Here is a 15,626-nt window from a genome sequence, read left to right on the forward strand (position 1 = left end):
CCCAGGGATTTTCCCTGAGTCTGAGCCTGCGTGGTTCTTCCTCCTCTTTGTCCTGGGTCTCAGGTGAATACAGTGGTGAGTGGTGCTCTGGATCGGCTGCATTACGAGAAGGACCCGTGCGTGAAGTACGACATTGGACGGAAGTTGTGGATCTACCTGCATCGGGACCGGAGCGAGGAAGAGTTCGGTGTGTGTGCCCAGCCAGCTGAGGGCTGCCTCTGCCCTCCTGCCCCAGCTCCACTCTTCTTCTCATTGGCGTGCGGGCAGGACAGAGCTGTAGAGGCGGGTTAGCGCCCTGGCTCTTGGTGAGACCACTCTCCATACTGTGCTGAGGTTAAGCTGTTGCTGAACCTTCCCACTCTTGTCCACAGAGCGGATCCACCAGGCCCAAGCAGCTGCAGCTAAAGCCAGGAAAGCCCTTCAGCAAAAACCCAAGCCCCCATCCAAGGTGGTAAGTGACCTCGCAGGATGGCGGCGGAGGGGCTGTGGTGTCCCCGCGGGCCTTGCTCACGCCCGCGTCCATGCGCTCCCCGTACTTGTGCAGAAGTCCAGCAGCAAGGAGGGCTCAGTGAAGGTCCTCAGCGCTGGCCCTTCCGAGCAGAGCCAGCTGAGCCTCAGCGACTCCAGCATGCCCCCCACCCCGGTCACGCCTGTGACCCCCACCACTCCTGCTCTGCCCGCCACGCCCATCTCCCCCCCGCCTGTGCCGTCAGTGAACAAAAGTGGCCCCACGACTGTCTCGGAACCGGTGAAATCCACTTCGGGGTGAGCGCTTCCATTCCCTCTCCAGCTCTCTCCCTCCAGGGTTCTTTTGAATCCGTGTCCTAAGTTCTCTGTGTTGTTTCCCTGTGTGTTCTTTACAGTGTTCTTCTTGTGTCTTCGCCAACGATGCCGCAGCTGGGAACCATGCTCTCCCCGGCGTCCAGCCAGACTCCACCGAGTTCTCAGGCTGCTGCCCGTGTCGTGAGCCACTCCGGCTCGGCTGGACTCCCCCAAGTGCGGGTGGTGGCCCAGCCCAGCCTTCCTGCTGTGACTCAGTCAGCGGGGCCGGCACCGACGCTGCCGCAGATCACAGCAGGACCGCAGATTCGCGTGCCGGCCACGGCCGTGCAGACCAAAGGCGGGCCCCAGGTAAGGAGGGACGGGCCCCAGGTAAGGCGGGACGGGCCCAGGTAAGGAGGGACGGGCCCAGGTAAGGAGGGACGGGCCCAGGTAAGGAGGGGCGGGGCCCAGGTAAGGAGGGGCGGGCCCCAGGTAAGGAGGGACGGGCCCCAGATAAGGAGGGACGGGCCCCAGGTAAGGAGGGACGGGCCCAGGTAAGGAGGGACGGGCCCCAGGTAAGGAGGGACGGGGCCCAGGTAAGGAGGGACGGGGCCCAGGTAAGGAGGGACGGGCCCCAGGTAAGGAGGGGTGATGAGTCTGCCAGGCAGTGTGGGTCAGGACCCAGGACCCAGGTTACTGCTGCTGACGATGATGTTAATCACAACAGCTCATTTAATGTTCAAAGCCTGGTAAGCAAGTTACAAGTTGTGTTTTATTGAATACGTGTCGGGAATCAGAACTTTGGGAAGTGTAGCGATTTACGCAGGATTGTGACATCAGGACCCTGGTAGATAGAGGTGGGATGTAAATCCAGGCCTGTGATTCTAGGTCTCAGGCTCTTTCCCTCATGCCTGTAGGCTTAGCCAGGCCACTAACTGCTGTGCTTTAGACAAGGGTCTCCTGCCTCAGGTCCCTCTGCTGTAAAAGGGGTATAACGTTTGCCCTCAGTGTGTAGGGGTGAAATGAGATGTTAAATGAGAAAGTATTCCTGAAAGTTAAGACGTTCCACCTAAGCGTGAGAACTCCGCACTGTTCATCTTAGAGGGTGGTGCGCCCTCGGCATTGTTAGATTAGAAGCCCTCTTACAGGAACGCTTCCTGGGTGGTGACAGGTGGAGACCACTCCACGTTCTGGTCTGCGGCTTAGTGTCTAATTAAGCTCTTGCCCTCCTGCCCTGAACTAGACAGTAATGGCCACCGTTCCAGTCAAAGCTCAGACCGCGGCGGCCGCCGTGCAGCGACCGGGGCCGGCGGGGCTCACGGTGACAAGTCTCCCTGCCGCAGCCAACCCTGCGAGCAAGCCGGCCACCAGTTCTCCTGGGGGCTCTGCTCCGAGCACCCCCGCGGCTGCCGTCATTCAGAACGTCACAGGACAGAACATTATCAAGCAGGTAGGTGCACGGCTGTCCGGGTGGGTCTGACTCCTTTGTCCAGAATCAAAGGGTAGTTGGAGATCTTAGTGGCTTGTGACCTTTGGTCCTTAGTTCGTAGGTATTTCAAGCATGAGTTTCCAGCAAGGGCAGTGCAAGCTTGGTAGGTGCCAAAGAGGTTTTTTTTTTTTTTTTCCTGTTTCTTTCCATGTAATTCAGCATTTAGTAGCTGAGTTTCTTGATTTGGAGTAGACTCTTCATGCATTTACTTAGCTAAAGCCCTATAGAATAACTTGAATATCATTCTCATAACACCCCACACAGGGCAGGCACTTTTGTTATCCCTATTTTACTGTTGAAGAAATGGGACCACTAATGACGAAGTAACGTTAGTTTTTTCATCAGATGTTTATTGGGTGCTTTTTGTGTGCCGGCCACTGTGCAGTGTTGGGGGCTGAGTCTGTGTATCACCCAGACCAGGCCCCTGCCTTCCTGAGGCTCCTAGTGTCATAGAGAAGACCTCTCTGGTGAGAAGGCTTGTGAGAGCGGTGAGCGAGGCGGGAGAGTGTGCGGAACCGTGCTTGCTTGGGGTCAAGCATCCCAGGCATGGGAACAGCACGTGAAAAGGCCTCGAGTTGGGAACGTTTGAGGAACGACAGGAAAGCTGTTGGAGGCTCCGTGAGCAAGTGCGCAGGTGTTAGAAGGCGAGGTTGCCAGTGGTTAAGTCACGTCAGACTTTGCTTTTAATTTAAGTGTGATGGGAGCCATCGGAAGATTGTGAGCCAGGATGACTTGACCTAGTTTACATTTAAAGAAATCTAAAGTCCATTCCACTGCTTTTGCGTGGAATGGACTTTAGGGGCCAAGGATGGAAGCAGGGAAGCCAGGTGGGAGGGAGTTGCAGCCGTGCAGGTGGGCGGTGGGCTGGGCTTCGAGCAAGGGCCTGGCGGTAGAGCAGTGTGATTTCCTGGTGGTTTGAGGACAGGGTCAGGAATGACCCTGTGGCTCTTGGCTTGAGTGACTGGGTGGGCGGTACTGTCATTCACTGAGACAGAAGGAAACACTGTGGTGTGGAGACTGAGACAGGCTGAGAGGAAAGTGTGCTCATGAAGTCCGTAGCAGCACCAGGCGTGTGAAGGGCAGTGAGACGAGGCCTGAGAAGTGACCGCTCAGTGGACGTGGATAGTGAGTGAACTCGACGGATGGCATGAGTGGTCCAGTAGAGGGGGGACGGCTCACGAGACACAGAGTCCCCCTCCTGGAAGGATCGCACCTGTTGCACGTGGACATTGGCCGTAGTAGGTAGGCATTGGTGGGTGGACCCGGGAAGTCTGGCCCCGGGGCTCATGCCCTTTAGTGCCGGGCCCTGCTGCTGCGTCAAAGTGGAGGTCGGCACTGCAGTGAGGCGTTTCTGAGACTGTGGGGAAATGCGAGTGTGTGTTGTAATATTTACAGGTGAGTATGTGGTGATGCTAGGGGATTCCTTTTACACGTAGAAGTCCTCTTCTAGGTTAGAGACGTGGAGCAGTCCAGTCGGCCTCTCTGTCCTTGGGTTCTGCCTCCACGGCTTCAACCAACCACTGACCGGATTTTGGTTTTGAACCCGCAGGTACGGAGGGCCGACTGTCCTGTGCCATTTTATGTCAGGGACTTGAGCAGCCCTGGGTACCCAGGGACGAATGTGTTGATCAGCAAAATGATACTTATTGGTTTACTTTAAAATATTCCAACTCCTCCCTCCCCCGACCCCGGCTCCCTGAAGAGTGGGGAAAGATAGATAAAATTGGCCAAGTGATAACTTCTGAAATTGTGTGATAGGTGCATGGATTTGTTAGACTGTTTTCTGCTTTGGTGGATGGCTTCCATTTTTCAAAATAGAAAGTTAGAAAAATACATGAGACCCACATTTCCCGTAGTGGAGGTTCCCCCAGTCATGCTCCAGAACCAGCTCAGCCTCGCGAACGCCTTTGTCAGTGCTGTTCTTCCCCTCCAGGTGGCCATCACTGGGCAGCTTGGCGTGAAGCCCCAGACGGGCAGCAGCATCCCACTCACAGCCACTAACTTCCGTATCCAGGGCAAGGACGTGCTGCGGCTACCGCCCTCCTCCATCACCACGGACGCCAAAGGCCAGACTGTTCTGCGGATCACTCCAGACATGATGGCCACGTTGGCCAAGTCCCAGGTCACCACAGTCAAACTGACCCAGGACCTCTTTGGGACAGGCAGCGGCCCCACGGGCAAAGGCATCTCCGCTACCTTACACGTCACTTCCAACCCAGTCCACGCAGCTGACAGCCCTGCCAAGGCCAGTCCAGCCAGTGCCCCCTCATCCACTCCACCAGGGACCACTGTGGTCAAAGTGACTCCTGACCTCAAGCCAACAGAAGCCTCGAGTTCAGCTTTTCGCTTGATGCCAGCGCTTGGCGTGAGTGTGGCTGATCAGAAGGGGAAAAACACAGTGGCCTCATCTGAAGCCAAACCAGCCGCCACCATCCGCATCGTGCAGGGCCTGGGGGTGATGCCCCCCAAAGCAGGCCCGACCATCACGGTCGCAGCCCATGCCAAGCAAGGGCCCTCCGTGGCCAGTGGGTCTGGAACTGTCCATACGTCCGCGGTGTCCTTGCCCAGTGTGAATGCTGCCGTGTCCAAGACTGTGGCCGTGGCTTCTGGGGCTACCAGCACCCCCATCAGCATCGGGACGGGAGCCCCTGCCGTGCGGCAGGTCCCCGTCAGCACCACGGTTGTTTCCACGTCCCAGGCTGTGAGTAACATTGGTGGTGGAGACCAGCCCTTCTGCTTGGGAAGCTTCTCTTGTTGGGAGTGCAGACTAGAAGCCCTGTCTGTCTCCTCCTTTGACCCAAACAGACTTATTTACTAAAATACTTTGCTATTTAATTCTGAGACAAATTTACAGAAGTGTAGCACGGGCATACGCTCTCATAAAAGTAAAACAGTGCAGGGCATGTACGTATGCATGTAGCTGATTCACCTTGTTATACAGCAGACACTAACACAACGTTGTGAAGCAGTTCTAATCCAATAAAGATGTTACAAAAAAGAAAGTAAACAGTGCAGAGGTACACGGAGTAAGTATGAAGTTCCTCTCACCACCTCCGGTTCTCCTTTCGTGATGCTCATCATTTGTCGTGTTTTGGCATTTATCCTCCTAGTTCTTTTTCTGAGCATTTTCCTATATATTTACGTGGTTTTAAAATCCCTCTGAGAGACCTCAATCTGTGATTTGCTTTATTTAAACATTTAAAAATGTGTCTGGGGCCTCATTCCAGATCCTACGATACTTAGTATCTTGTTAAAAACCATTGCTACCGTGCGTGTTTGTGTACGTGAACATGTATCAGTATTTCAGGAGCAGAGGTTGCTGGCATGGGTCGGGGAGGTACACGTTGAAAGTTCTGAACTCCAAGTGTGTTAGCAAAAAGGCCACACCAGCCTGCACTCCATCAGCTGGTTTCCTGTTTTCCTCGTACCCTAACCTCGTGCTGGATATCCTGTTTTTTTAAACTTTATGTCCCTATCTTACTGGTAAAAAGAGAGTTCTTTTTCTGTTTCCTGGATCTTTAGTGAGGATGGGCAGCCATTCATCCAGAGGTTGGCGTGGGCTCTCCAGGGGTGAATAAGTCTTTGCCAGTTTTCTTCTGGGGTATTTGGCCTTTTCGTATTGTGTGAGCTGGCACCAGCCTTTGTATCTTCTGCATATTAGTTCTTGTATGTGTAGAAAATATTTTCTTCCAGTCTGTCAATTTTTAACCTCGCATGTGAAGCCTTTTGCTCTGCAGGTATTTTATCTGATTAGATCCATAAACATTTTCTTTTACGGCTCCTAGCTTTCGTGTCTTGTGCCTTTCTTACTCCAGGGTTATAAAGATGTCAGCCCTCATTTTCATAAAATATTTTTAGAGTTTAAAAAAAATGTAATTGAGAAATCCATTTGAAATATATTTTGTGAATGGCATGTGGTATAGATCTCATATTTTTCAAATTATTCTAACATCAATGGTTAGTGTATCTCATCCCCACTAACTTGAGGTACTACCTTTATCATAAACCAGATTTCCATATCAACAGGTGTGTATCTGGGTGCATGTGTTTATTCTTTGCCCTCTAGATAAGGGGCACTGTTCTGTATGGCGGGTGCATCTGGACAGTATAAAATACAGTTTACTTTTCTAAGCAGGCAATATAGCAAAACCTCACTAATTTGGGTAAAATCCAGAGAATTAGTGGGAGGAAGGAGGACCTACACGGTAGTAAAGCCAACCAGCCAACGCTGAAGCGCAGTGTCGCTTTCAAGGAAATGTTTGTTTAGGTTCTCATATCAGAGAAGTTAAAATAAGAAAGCAAGGAGACGGTGCTTACTTGATCCACTTTTGTTTCTCTTGAGTCCTTCTGAAGCAGAAAGGTGAATCCAGCGGTATCTACCCTGTTGTCATCAATCAGGGTAACTGCAACCGGAGAGCATTTGCTGGGGCAGGAGGTACTGCGTGGTGCTGCCTGTCTGTCTGTCTGTCTAGGCAGCTGGTAGGCTAGTTCATGGAGGGACACAAGTTGGTGGATGGCTGGCCTGAAGCGCCCTTGTTCTCAACACTAGGGATTCTTAAGACGACCATAGAACCCTAGTAGGTTCCCTTGGAGGCCCCATCTGGCCGTGTTCTCTTGCCCACTGACGTCTTTCCGTGCTTTCTAGGGGCTACGGTTGAGCTCAGCTGTGGAGATCAGTGTGGTGCCCTGGTATACAGTTTTCCTCCTGAATGCCTGACTTCTTTAGAACCAGCTTGCCTGTGGGAAATGTAGATTCCTTTTCTTCGCATCTTGTTAGCTGCCCCTCTTGAATCATTTTTTAAAGTTGTATGTACACAGGATCCTACTGTATATAAATTTTATCATCAACCAAGGGTTAAAAACCAGGCAACCTAAAAACAGGCTGGTGTAGTGACCGAACCGCAGCCATCATGAAATCCCAGAGATACCAGGTCTTTCCAGCTCCTTTTGTGTTCCTCTGGGACTTCTTATTAGCTGTGGGTTGGACTTCTCACGTGGTTGAGTTGATTACTGGTGTCCCCTGACTAACCTCCCTTACCTCTGGGAGAAACAGCACTCGGGGAACGTGTCCTGCTGTGTGCTCCCCAGCAGTGCGCCTGCTCGAGGGGAGCAGCAGTTATGCACCTACTGTATTCACTCCTGAGTGCCTCTGTCCTTGCTCAGTTCCTCCGCCTGGCTGTGTCCCCAGTGTTGGGGGTACATGGATGAGTAAGACCCTCCCCTCTGGGCGCTCAGGCTCATACTGTGTCCAAGTGGACACACGCTCTCCTTGGTGGTTCAGGCACATGTCTTGCCCCGATGACGCAGGTGCGTGCGGCTGTTCTGCCTCCTGAGGCAGGAGAGAGGAGGCTCACGGCCACTGGGTGGCACTGGGTGATGCTGGGTGGCGCTGGGTGACGCTGCGTGGCGGTCTTTCTCTCCTTCCATTCCATAAACCCAGTTGCTTTGTCTCTCTAGGGGAAGCTGCCTACGCGGATCACAGTTCCGCTGTCTGTCATTAGCCAGCCCATGAAGGGCAAGGGTGTGGTCACAGCCCCCATCATCAAAGGCAACCTTGGAGCCAAGTAAGTGCTGTAGAGGGTTGGGCGGGCGGTTGCGGGGGACGCCTAGACATGGAGGGGAAGGCGGCTGGTTTCCCAGGCTCCTTCGTTGTGCTCAGCAGTGAGTCTCGAGCACCCTGCGTTGTTTTAGGTGCTGTGGATACAGCAGTGATTAAAACAGACAGAAGTTGGTGCTGCCTTCAGGCTTATACTGTAGAGTGAGTGGGAGAGGAATAGTGAATTAAAGTACTGTGTGGCTGGTGACGTGCTCTAGGGAAAGCAAGGGAGGGCACAGGCGGAGCTGGGTGGGGGGTGGGCGTGACACAGCTGGGGGCAGTCCGAAGCATGGGCGTTAGGGAAGACCTTGCCTCGATGTCTGAGCCCTGGGCTGTGATGATGGCTCAGAGGTGAGGGCCTCCTGGGGGACTGGGCGTCTCGTGGCTCTGACTTAGATGGGGATGGAGGGCATGAGGAGATGAGTCTGCTGCTCTCAGGGCGGCTGCCTTGGCAGGGCTGGGTTTCTGGTCAGGAGTGCACACCTGCTGGGGCCCCGTCTGTTACTCCTGCTGGTCGCGGAGCGGATACAGGGCGTTTCATCCAAAGCACCGGGAGCCTTTGGCCTTGCTCTCTTCTCTGACATGGGAAGCATAGAAGCTGGAAAAAAGGTGGTCTCGGCAGCCGGTTTCCATTTCAGTCCAGAGTGCCGGGGTTTTCCGCTGGCCCCAGACCTGGCCTCATGCTGGCCCGGCCCGGCCGTGCCTCACCCCCGCTTCCCCCCTGCAGCCTCGGCGGGCTGGGCCGCAACATCATCCTCACCACCATGCCAGCAGGCACGAAGCTCATTGCTGGCAACAAGCCGGTTAGTTTCCTCACCGCCCAGCAGTTGCAGCAGCTCCAGCAGCAGGGTCAGGCCACACAGGTGAGGTCCGGGCACCCGTTGCGTGTGTCGGGCTGCCCTCTTGCCCGTGCTGCTCGTCCTCAGCTGACGGGCCGTGGGCAGTCTGCCGACCAGACACTCTTTCTGCAAACAGGTGCGCATCCAGACTGTCCCCGCATCCCACCTTCAACAAGGAACAGCTTCTGGTTCCTCCAAAGCCGTCTCCACGGTCGTCGTGACCACAGCCCCGTCTCCTAAACAGGCACCTGAACAGCAGTGATTCTCAGGGAGGAAGATGGTGGCCGCGAAAGCCACACCCGGTCGGCCTTCTGGCCGAAAGGGAGGAGCGGGTGTTGCATCGCCCCCCGGGCACGTCTGTCTGAGAAAGGCCAGCGGAGGGACCGTGGTGGCCTGGCTGTCGCTCGGCGGGGAGTGCGCTGCGCCAGGTGCGCAGGGGTTGCGAGGTCTGTTCTGTCTGGTCCAGGAGAAGCTTCTCTGGTGGGGTCGTGTGAGGGCGCCGTGGCCACACAAGCCCACTTGTCTCCTGGAGCAAGGCTCTGAGGACGGGCGGACGGTGAGAAGGTGTGCAGACGGCAGACGAGGCTCGTGCTGTGCGGGGTTTATTTAGCTCTGGTGTTCTCTGTGGCTGGTGGTCTAGTTAGGAGCTCTGTGTCCAGACATTTTTATGTAACTTATTTTTTTAAAGAACATCTTGTACATCCTTATCAAGTAGAAACCTGGGCTTAGCATGCCCCCTCCCCCCACAACTGATGATTTATTCTTTTGACCAGAATGAGAGAAGAGCAAGATTCTTAGTAAGTTGGAGGCTTACTTGATCTCTGCATGGTAACAGAGAGGCCGTGAGGTGGGGGAGAAACGTGGGAAGTGAGGTCAGGTGGGCCCACTGAAATGGGATTAGTTTGGCAGCCCTTCTTAAAGATGGGCTGTCAGGCCCGTCTTTAAGACGGGCTTATCGAACCTGTTCACACGTGAGTCCAGGGCTAGTGGACAGAGCAGGCAGACGCCAGCAGAGATGCTGCTTTTGCAGCACAAGCTTTATTGCAGTTCAGAGATGATACGTTTTGCTTTGTTCCAGAGCAAGAGTCAGCAAACCATGCCCCTTGGGCTGGCTACCCAGTTTTGTAAATAAAGCTTTGTTGAAACACAGCCCGTGCCCATTCATTTATGTACTGCCTATGGCTGCTTTCAGTTAGAAGGCAGAACTGAGTAGTTGTCATAGAGACCACACGGCCTCAAGCCTGAAATGTTTCTTATGTGACCTATTAGGTAGAGCTTTGCTCGCTTCTGCTGCAGAGTAGAGGTGGGGAGAAGGGTTAGGGGGTGGGAGCAGCCATGAGGGGGAGAAGGGTTAGGGGGTGGGAGCAGCCACGAGGGGGAGAAGGGTTAGGGGGTGGGTGCAGCCACGACGGGGAGAAGGGTTAGGGGGTGGGTGCAGCCACAAGGGGGAGAAGGGTTAGGGGGTGGGTGCAGCCACGAGGGGGAGAAGGGTTAGGAGGTGGGAGCAGCCACGAGGGGGAGAAGGGTTAGGGGGTGGGAGCAGCCACGAGGGGGAGAAGGGTTAGGGGGTGGGAGCAGCCACGAGGCAGCACCAGTCACAGAGGAGGCGGGTCTGGGTTTACAGTCACCTGCTCCTGGCTGCTTCACGGTTCTCAGCCTCCATCGAGCTATAGGCGGAACTCAGAATGATATTTTAGAATGTAATTAAAAGCATTGATTATTGACAGTATACGCCTCTTTCGTATTGGAGCAGGGGTTGGGTGGTGAAGCTTTTCTGTAATGACAGGGCTTCCCTGTCTTTTTTGAAAGTATCCAGATTATTAAAAATGTATCCCTAACTCATGGAAATTTAGTGATGATCTTTGACGGGGTCTCTGTGAGGAAGTGGAGTTGGGGGGCAAATAATTGGAATGGCTTCCTTTGGAGCGGTTGCTGGGTGGAAGCTGAGTGATCAGGCAACTTGCAGTGGTGCAGAGAAAGAGTGGCTCACTGGGGTACACAGTCATTTGATGCGTAAAGCAGTTCTGTAAAACAGACATGACCATCCCTGTTCTAACTGTGAGAAAATCCAAGCCTGAGTTGAAGTTAAAGAGAACCAAGCTGTGAGTGCAGTCTTTTAATTCAGGTGCCCTTTCTGCTGCCTTCCTGTGGGGACGTGGCTGTGATGTGTCCTGATGAGACGTGGGGACCGTCCGGAGCTGGGAGTGGTGAGCCTGGATTATAAAGAGCAGAGGTGAATTGGCAGGGGTGAGATTGAGCTTTTGGTGGGGGGTAGGAGGCTGGTGCAGAAATAAGATTGGTAATGGGGAGAGGCGGAGACTGCCGGGAAGGAAAAGACTGGTTTTTGACCTGAGTGGAGGGAGAGCACGTCTGCGTGGCATTACTTCCTAGAGCACATGTCACATGAAAACCCCGTGTGCCGGTTTCCAAACGAGAAAGATGTAGAAACTTGAGGGATCCTGGCTCTGGCATTTACTGCTGGTTAAAACAAACCCCTTTTGAATTTACTTAACAAATGATTTCATCATTTGTTCAGTCTCAACCCTCAGCTCCACTCTTATTTGCTGAAGTCACTTGACTCTGCCTGTCTCCTTGGTGCCCGCAGATATTTACATCCTAGCCCGCGGGTTAGTTTCAGGATGCCGGTGGTAGGTGTGACCCGGTGCTTCCTGCCCAGCCTGCCCTTGGGTCCCAGAGGATGGCATCCCCTGCCAGAGTTGCTTGGGTGACACCACTGGTGTTTGCACCAGGCATGGTTCCTTGCGTGCAGACCCCAGGGGTCTTGTAGAGACATGGTAGCTGGTGGGTGTTTTGGGGGGAACAATTCCAGAAGAACCTGGTTCAGAGGCTCAGAGGCTGATGAAATTATTCAGACCATGTACCTGAGACTAGATTTGGTGAATGGCATTGTGATCGGTTTGTACTTTATCACTACATCTGAGAATATTTATGCAGGTTGATCACTTCCATGAAGGTATACCAAACAGTGCTTGTCAGGTGCATCAGAACAAACTTTAATACTTTGTATCTGACCGTCACACCTGAGCCCCTCACTGTCTAGAAAATGCTGCATTTCCTTAAAGTGTTCTGTTCCCTCCCCACTTTTAAAATCTAAGATGGAGATCTTTACTGTGAAAGTAAACCCGCGACTGTGTTCCTTCTTCCCACCTCCAGTCCCTGAGGCAAGAACATGTTTTACATTAATGGCCAACAGTAGAACTGGCTGAATAGAACATGCTTCATTCAGGACTTGCCGAATGAACATTTGGGTTCCTGTTCAGCAGGCAGGCCAGAGTGGGTCCTGAAAGGGGGCTCCCGGGTTCTCTTCTCAAAATTCAGTGTCTTCAAGTAGCTCATTCTTAATCCCTAAGATGTGGCTTCGACCCTGAGATGCTGGCTGACCGTGGGAGGTTGCCTTTCATGTAAGTACAGCATTCTTTCCAAAGAGCATACGTGCTTCACACAGCTGATCCCTGCCGTTTTGGTGTGAAGTAGCGGAGGGCATAGCAGGATAGAAGCTAGCCTCTGAGTCTTACTTGAAGGCTGGCTTTAGGACTTCGTGGCTGTGTGGTCTTAGGCTGATCCGGTTCTCTGAAGATCCCTGATGTTCTTGCAGTACAGGTGGTTGTGAGAATCAAACGAGATAGAATGCAGTTTAAGGTCTGGGAAATACTGTACAAATGAATGGCACTGTGGGTCCCTATGACCTTTCAGATTTGTCCTAACCCACTTTTATGAGTTTACAGAGCTTGATTAACTGTCCGCGTTCTTTTGTACTGTCACTGTCTTTGTGCCTGGATTCTCTGTGCCTGGAATGTGCTTTTCTGTAGGGCACCCCCCAAACACACACCTTCTCCTCCCTGCCTTCGTTTCCCATGGTATCTGTACTTACCCCTTAGGGCACCAGTCACCCTGCACATAACTGCTTATATCTCTCCCTTTAGACTGTGAATTCTTTGCTGGACACATAGTTCGTTAATCCTTAACAGCCATTTCAGTGCTGGTGCAAAGTAGATGATTAATAAGTGTTTGTTGAAGGAAACGTAAAGAAAAAAACGAACAGGTCCAGAACCAAGATTCGAGTATCAAGACTATGTCACTAGTTCAAGATTCACATCCTTTGCAGGATTCTTATCTTTTGCTTTCAGCTATGTTGAAATTCAAGGCCTTCCATAACCTGACATTTTCCTCTCTACCTCATTATAGACGTTTCCTGTCGGCACCCTCTTACTAGGGTACTTTTGAGAAGTCAGAATATCTGGGTTCCAGCTCTCAGCTGGACCACTCACTGGTTTCCCGATTTAACCCAAAAAATTACCTTTGGCCCAACGTCGTCACTTATCAACAGTGAGTGGTATTGCAGAACTCCAGAACATTGTGATTAGTTAGGAGATGCTTAGCAAGTAATGTTTAAAATACCAAAGCTCGTGAATTATTTTATTTTAAAAAATACGGATTAGAATTATATCTCTAAAATAAAGGCTCTGTCATTCACTTTCTGATAAGAAAGTACCTGCCTTCTTGAGGGAAAAAGGGCTAAATTATCAAAAGCAGTGAATTCTGCTGGAGTCATATCCTGAATTCACCCATGAGGCCACTTCCTGTTCTGAAACTTTCAGAGTCTGAGTTCTCTTCACACTGAGACACAAATACAGGCTTGCTTCGTTTTTCTCTACAAAGTATACCACACCAGCACAGACTTTAGTTGGTTAAACGAGCAGATGCAAATATACAGACTCTTGAGAGCGGAACACAATGGGGGTTTCAGTGGAGGAAGTGAGCCACCCCATTGACCACCAGCTGTGCACCCGGAGGACACGCCATCCTCCGCCGGTGATCGATGGCCGCCCCTAGTCCTCATCAGAGCCGCTCAGGAGGGCCTTCTGGTAGGTGTGATCCGACTTCAGCTTCTGAATCCCAATGATTTCTCTGTCTCCAGGCCTCTTTACCCGTGTCAGGAAGCTGTAACGGGGAGACAATAATTGCAGATGGAGCGAGCCCCAAGTTGCCTTATTCCCTCACCCGAGGATGCGAAGGCGTCCACCGGCCCTTAGAGCATGTTTTTTATGTCTCTATCAGATAAATACTGTGGTGACTCATCTGCATCTCCGATTTCTTAGACAACGCTCTTGGGTGGTGAAAGGACTCACGGTCACTTAAAGGTCAGTGATGTAACTGAGACTCAGCTTAGTTCCCCCGCCCCACAATTGGTTGATTCACTGACCGGGCAGTAGAACTCAGAGAAACAATGGCCTGCTCTCCCTTCTGTTTGGTCTGTGTGGAACTCTCTCTGCGTGAAGTGTCCCTGCTTTGGGTAGGGGAATCGGGAACTAGGAAGGAACAGAGGCGGCTCTGACGACACAGAACTAGCAGGACCGGGTGTGCAGTGGTTAAAGAGCCGGGCTCTGCCGTTTACCCCTTGGGTGACCTTGATCCAGTTCCTCAGTCTTTTGAAGCCTTGGTTTCCCCGTCTATAAACATCACGTGCCTCCTTTATAAAGTGAGCATTAAGTGGGGTAATTTACACACTTGAAGTGCTGACCACAGTGCTGGGACACAGTCAGTGCCTAGGAATTACTAGCTACTCTGGTAACCTCGGGAGAGCGAGCGCTGTCGTGAGTGCTTGCTGCTGTGGTGTCTTACCTGACCGTCACATGTCCCTGGGAAGTAGGGCAAATCCAGGAATAAGGTGTTGGGCTCTGAATGAACCAGGGACACAGCAGGGACTGCGGTTCGGTACTGATGCCTAATGCAGAGTTTTTCCTGTCAAACTGCAGACTTAAAATCCGTCAGAACTGCATTCAAAACCTGGGTCTGTGAGGTCGCGGTGACCAGACAGACGGTCCTTTAACTTCTCAGACTTCAGCACCCTCACGTGCAGGCATAGAGTGCCTTGCACAGAGCTTGGCATATAGTTGGCCCTCCCTCATTAAGTGGTAGACGTTAGCACTGCTTAGTTATGAAGGGTGGGGCGTGGAGGTAAAGATGATGTAGTGTAATACATTTCGGGGACAGAGCGGGTTAGGACAGACTTGGCAAAAATCATCTTCTCTTGGACATACCAGTAAACCAGCGAGTAGCTGATGGCCACAATGCAGAGGGCGGCCAAGTAGTGCCAGCAGAAGCACATGGTGATGAACATGATGTTGGCGTCATCTTTCTGGTCCCATTCGGGTGCTCCAAAAAGCGGGAACAGCACAAACCCGATCTGGTGGATTATACAGAGAAGCCAGCCTTGTCATTAGGTGGGCCTGAGAAGCCCCCTAGCCCCCTGTGGCTGCCAGAGTGTCTGTAGTTGCCCAGACAACTCATTCCCCATGCCTCTGTTAGCATCAAACGGCCTCTGCACAGGACATTGCTCTGTTAGCTCTGGTTTTAGTGTAGCCTTACTTAAAATTTCAGGGCCCACATTTCAGATGAACAGTTTTTAGCAAGTAGAGGCTGTAAGTGGTGTCAGTAGCTCTGCTGGGAAGGGCAGGCAGGGAAATCCTCGGCCTGCTGGCTACCTGTGCTCTGTTGACGCTTGTTTATGCGTCAGCAGGATATCAATGGCTAAAGTCACGTAGGTCAGGGGTGGGCATGAGCAGAGAAGTGGCTTCTGACCCCCTTCGAGTGGACGCGCTCAGCGGGCCGGCTTCATCCTTGCACCAGGTGAGGAGCATGGTTTTGAATAATTACCTGCCAGAACCAGGTGCCCTGCAGGATAACGAGGCTGGTACGGAAGAGTTCCAGCACGATGTTGTCCCGGAGGATCACTTCCAAGCTGAGGCTGACAGCCCCTGCGAACACGGCACACAGCAGGAGGGAGTGGATGTGCTGGTCCAGCGGCGGCCGGTGGTGGACATGGTGGTACAAGAGGAAGCCTGTGTGGATGGAGCAGGGGGGGATGCTGTTGGGCCCGTCCTCGCCCCAGGGGATCGTTCCCAGCTTCAGCCTGACT

The 15,626-nt window shown here is 52.6% G+C and overlaps 2 protein-coding genes across 4 annotated transcripts in view; one reads left to right on the top strand and one right to left on the bottom strand.

Moving 5' to 3' along the window:
• NFRKB (nuclear factor related to kappaB binding protein) overlaps nt 1-10,011 on the top strand; it is a 36,294-nt gene extending 26,283 nt beyond the window's left edge. For both annotated transcript variants that reach the window (XM_081239023.1, XM_081239024.1), the window contains exons 19-27: nt 64-187; nt 372-451; nt 545-765; nt 864-1,131; nt 2,006-2,212; nt 4,185-4,952; nt 7,709-7,815; nt 8,575-8,710; nt 8,823-10,011. In XM_081239023.1, coding sequence (XP_081095149.1) covers nt 64-187; nt 372-451; nt 545-765; nt 864-1,131; nt 2,006-2,212; nt 4,185-4,952; nt 7,709-7,815; nt 8,575-8,710; nt 8,823-8,948 — 2,037 coding nt within the window. In that variant the 3' untranslated portion in view covers nt 8,949-10,011. The remainder of the gene's footprint in view (nt 1-63; nt 188-371; nt 452-544; nt 766-863; nt 1,132-2,005; nt 2,213-4,184; nt 4,953-7,708; nt 7,816-8,574; nt 8,711-8,822) is intronic.
• Nucleotides 10,012-12,743: 2,732 nt separating this feature from the next.
• TMEM45B (transmembrane protein 45B) overlaps nt 12,744-15,626 on the bottom strand; it is a 31,619-nt gene continuing 28,736 nt past the window's right edge. For both annotated transcript variants that reach the window (XM_081240827.1, XM_081240826.1), the window contains 3 exons: nt 15,365-15,549; nt 14,749-14,894; nt 12,744-13,648 (listed from right to left, as the gene is read on the bottom strand). In XM_081240827.1, coding sequence (XP_081096953.1) covers nt 13,537-13,648; nt 14,749-14,894; nt 15,365-15,549 — 443 coding nt within the window. In that variant the 3' untranslated portion in view covers nt 12,744-13,536. The remainder of the gene's footprint in view (nt 13,649-14,748; nt 14,895-15,364; nt 15,550-15,626) is intronic.

The sequence above is a fragment of the Mesoplodon bidens genome (genome assembly GCF_964165515.1).
Source record: "Mesoplodon bidens genome assembly, chromosome: 7".
Lineage (NCBI taxonomy): Eukaryota > Metazoa > Chordata > Mammalia > Artiodactyla > Ziphiidae > Mesoplodon > Mesoplodon bidens.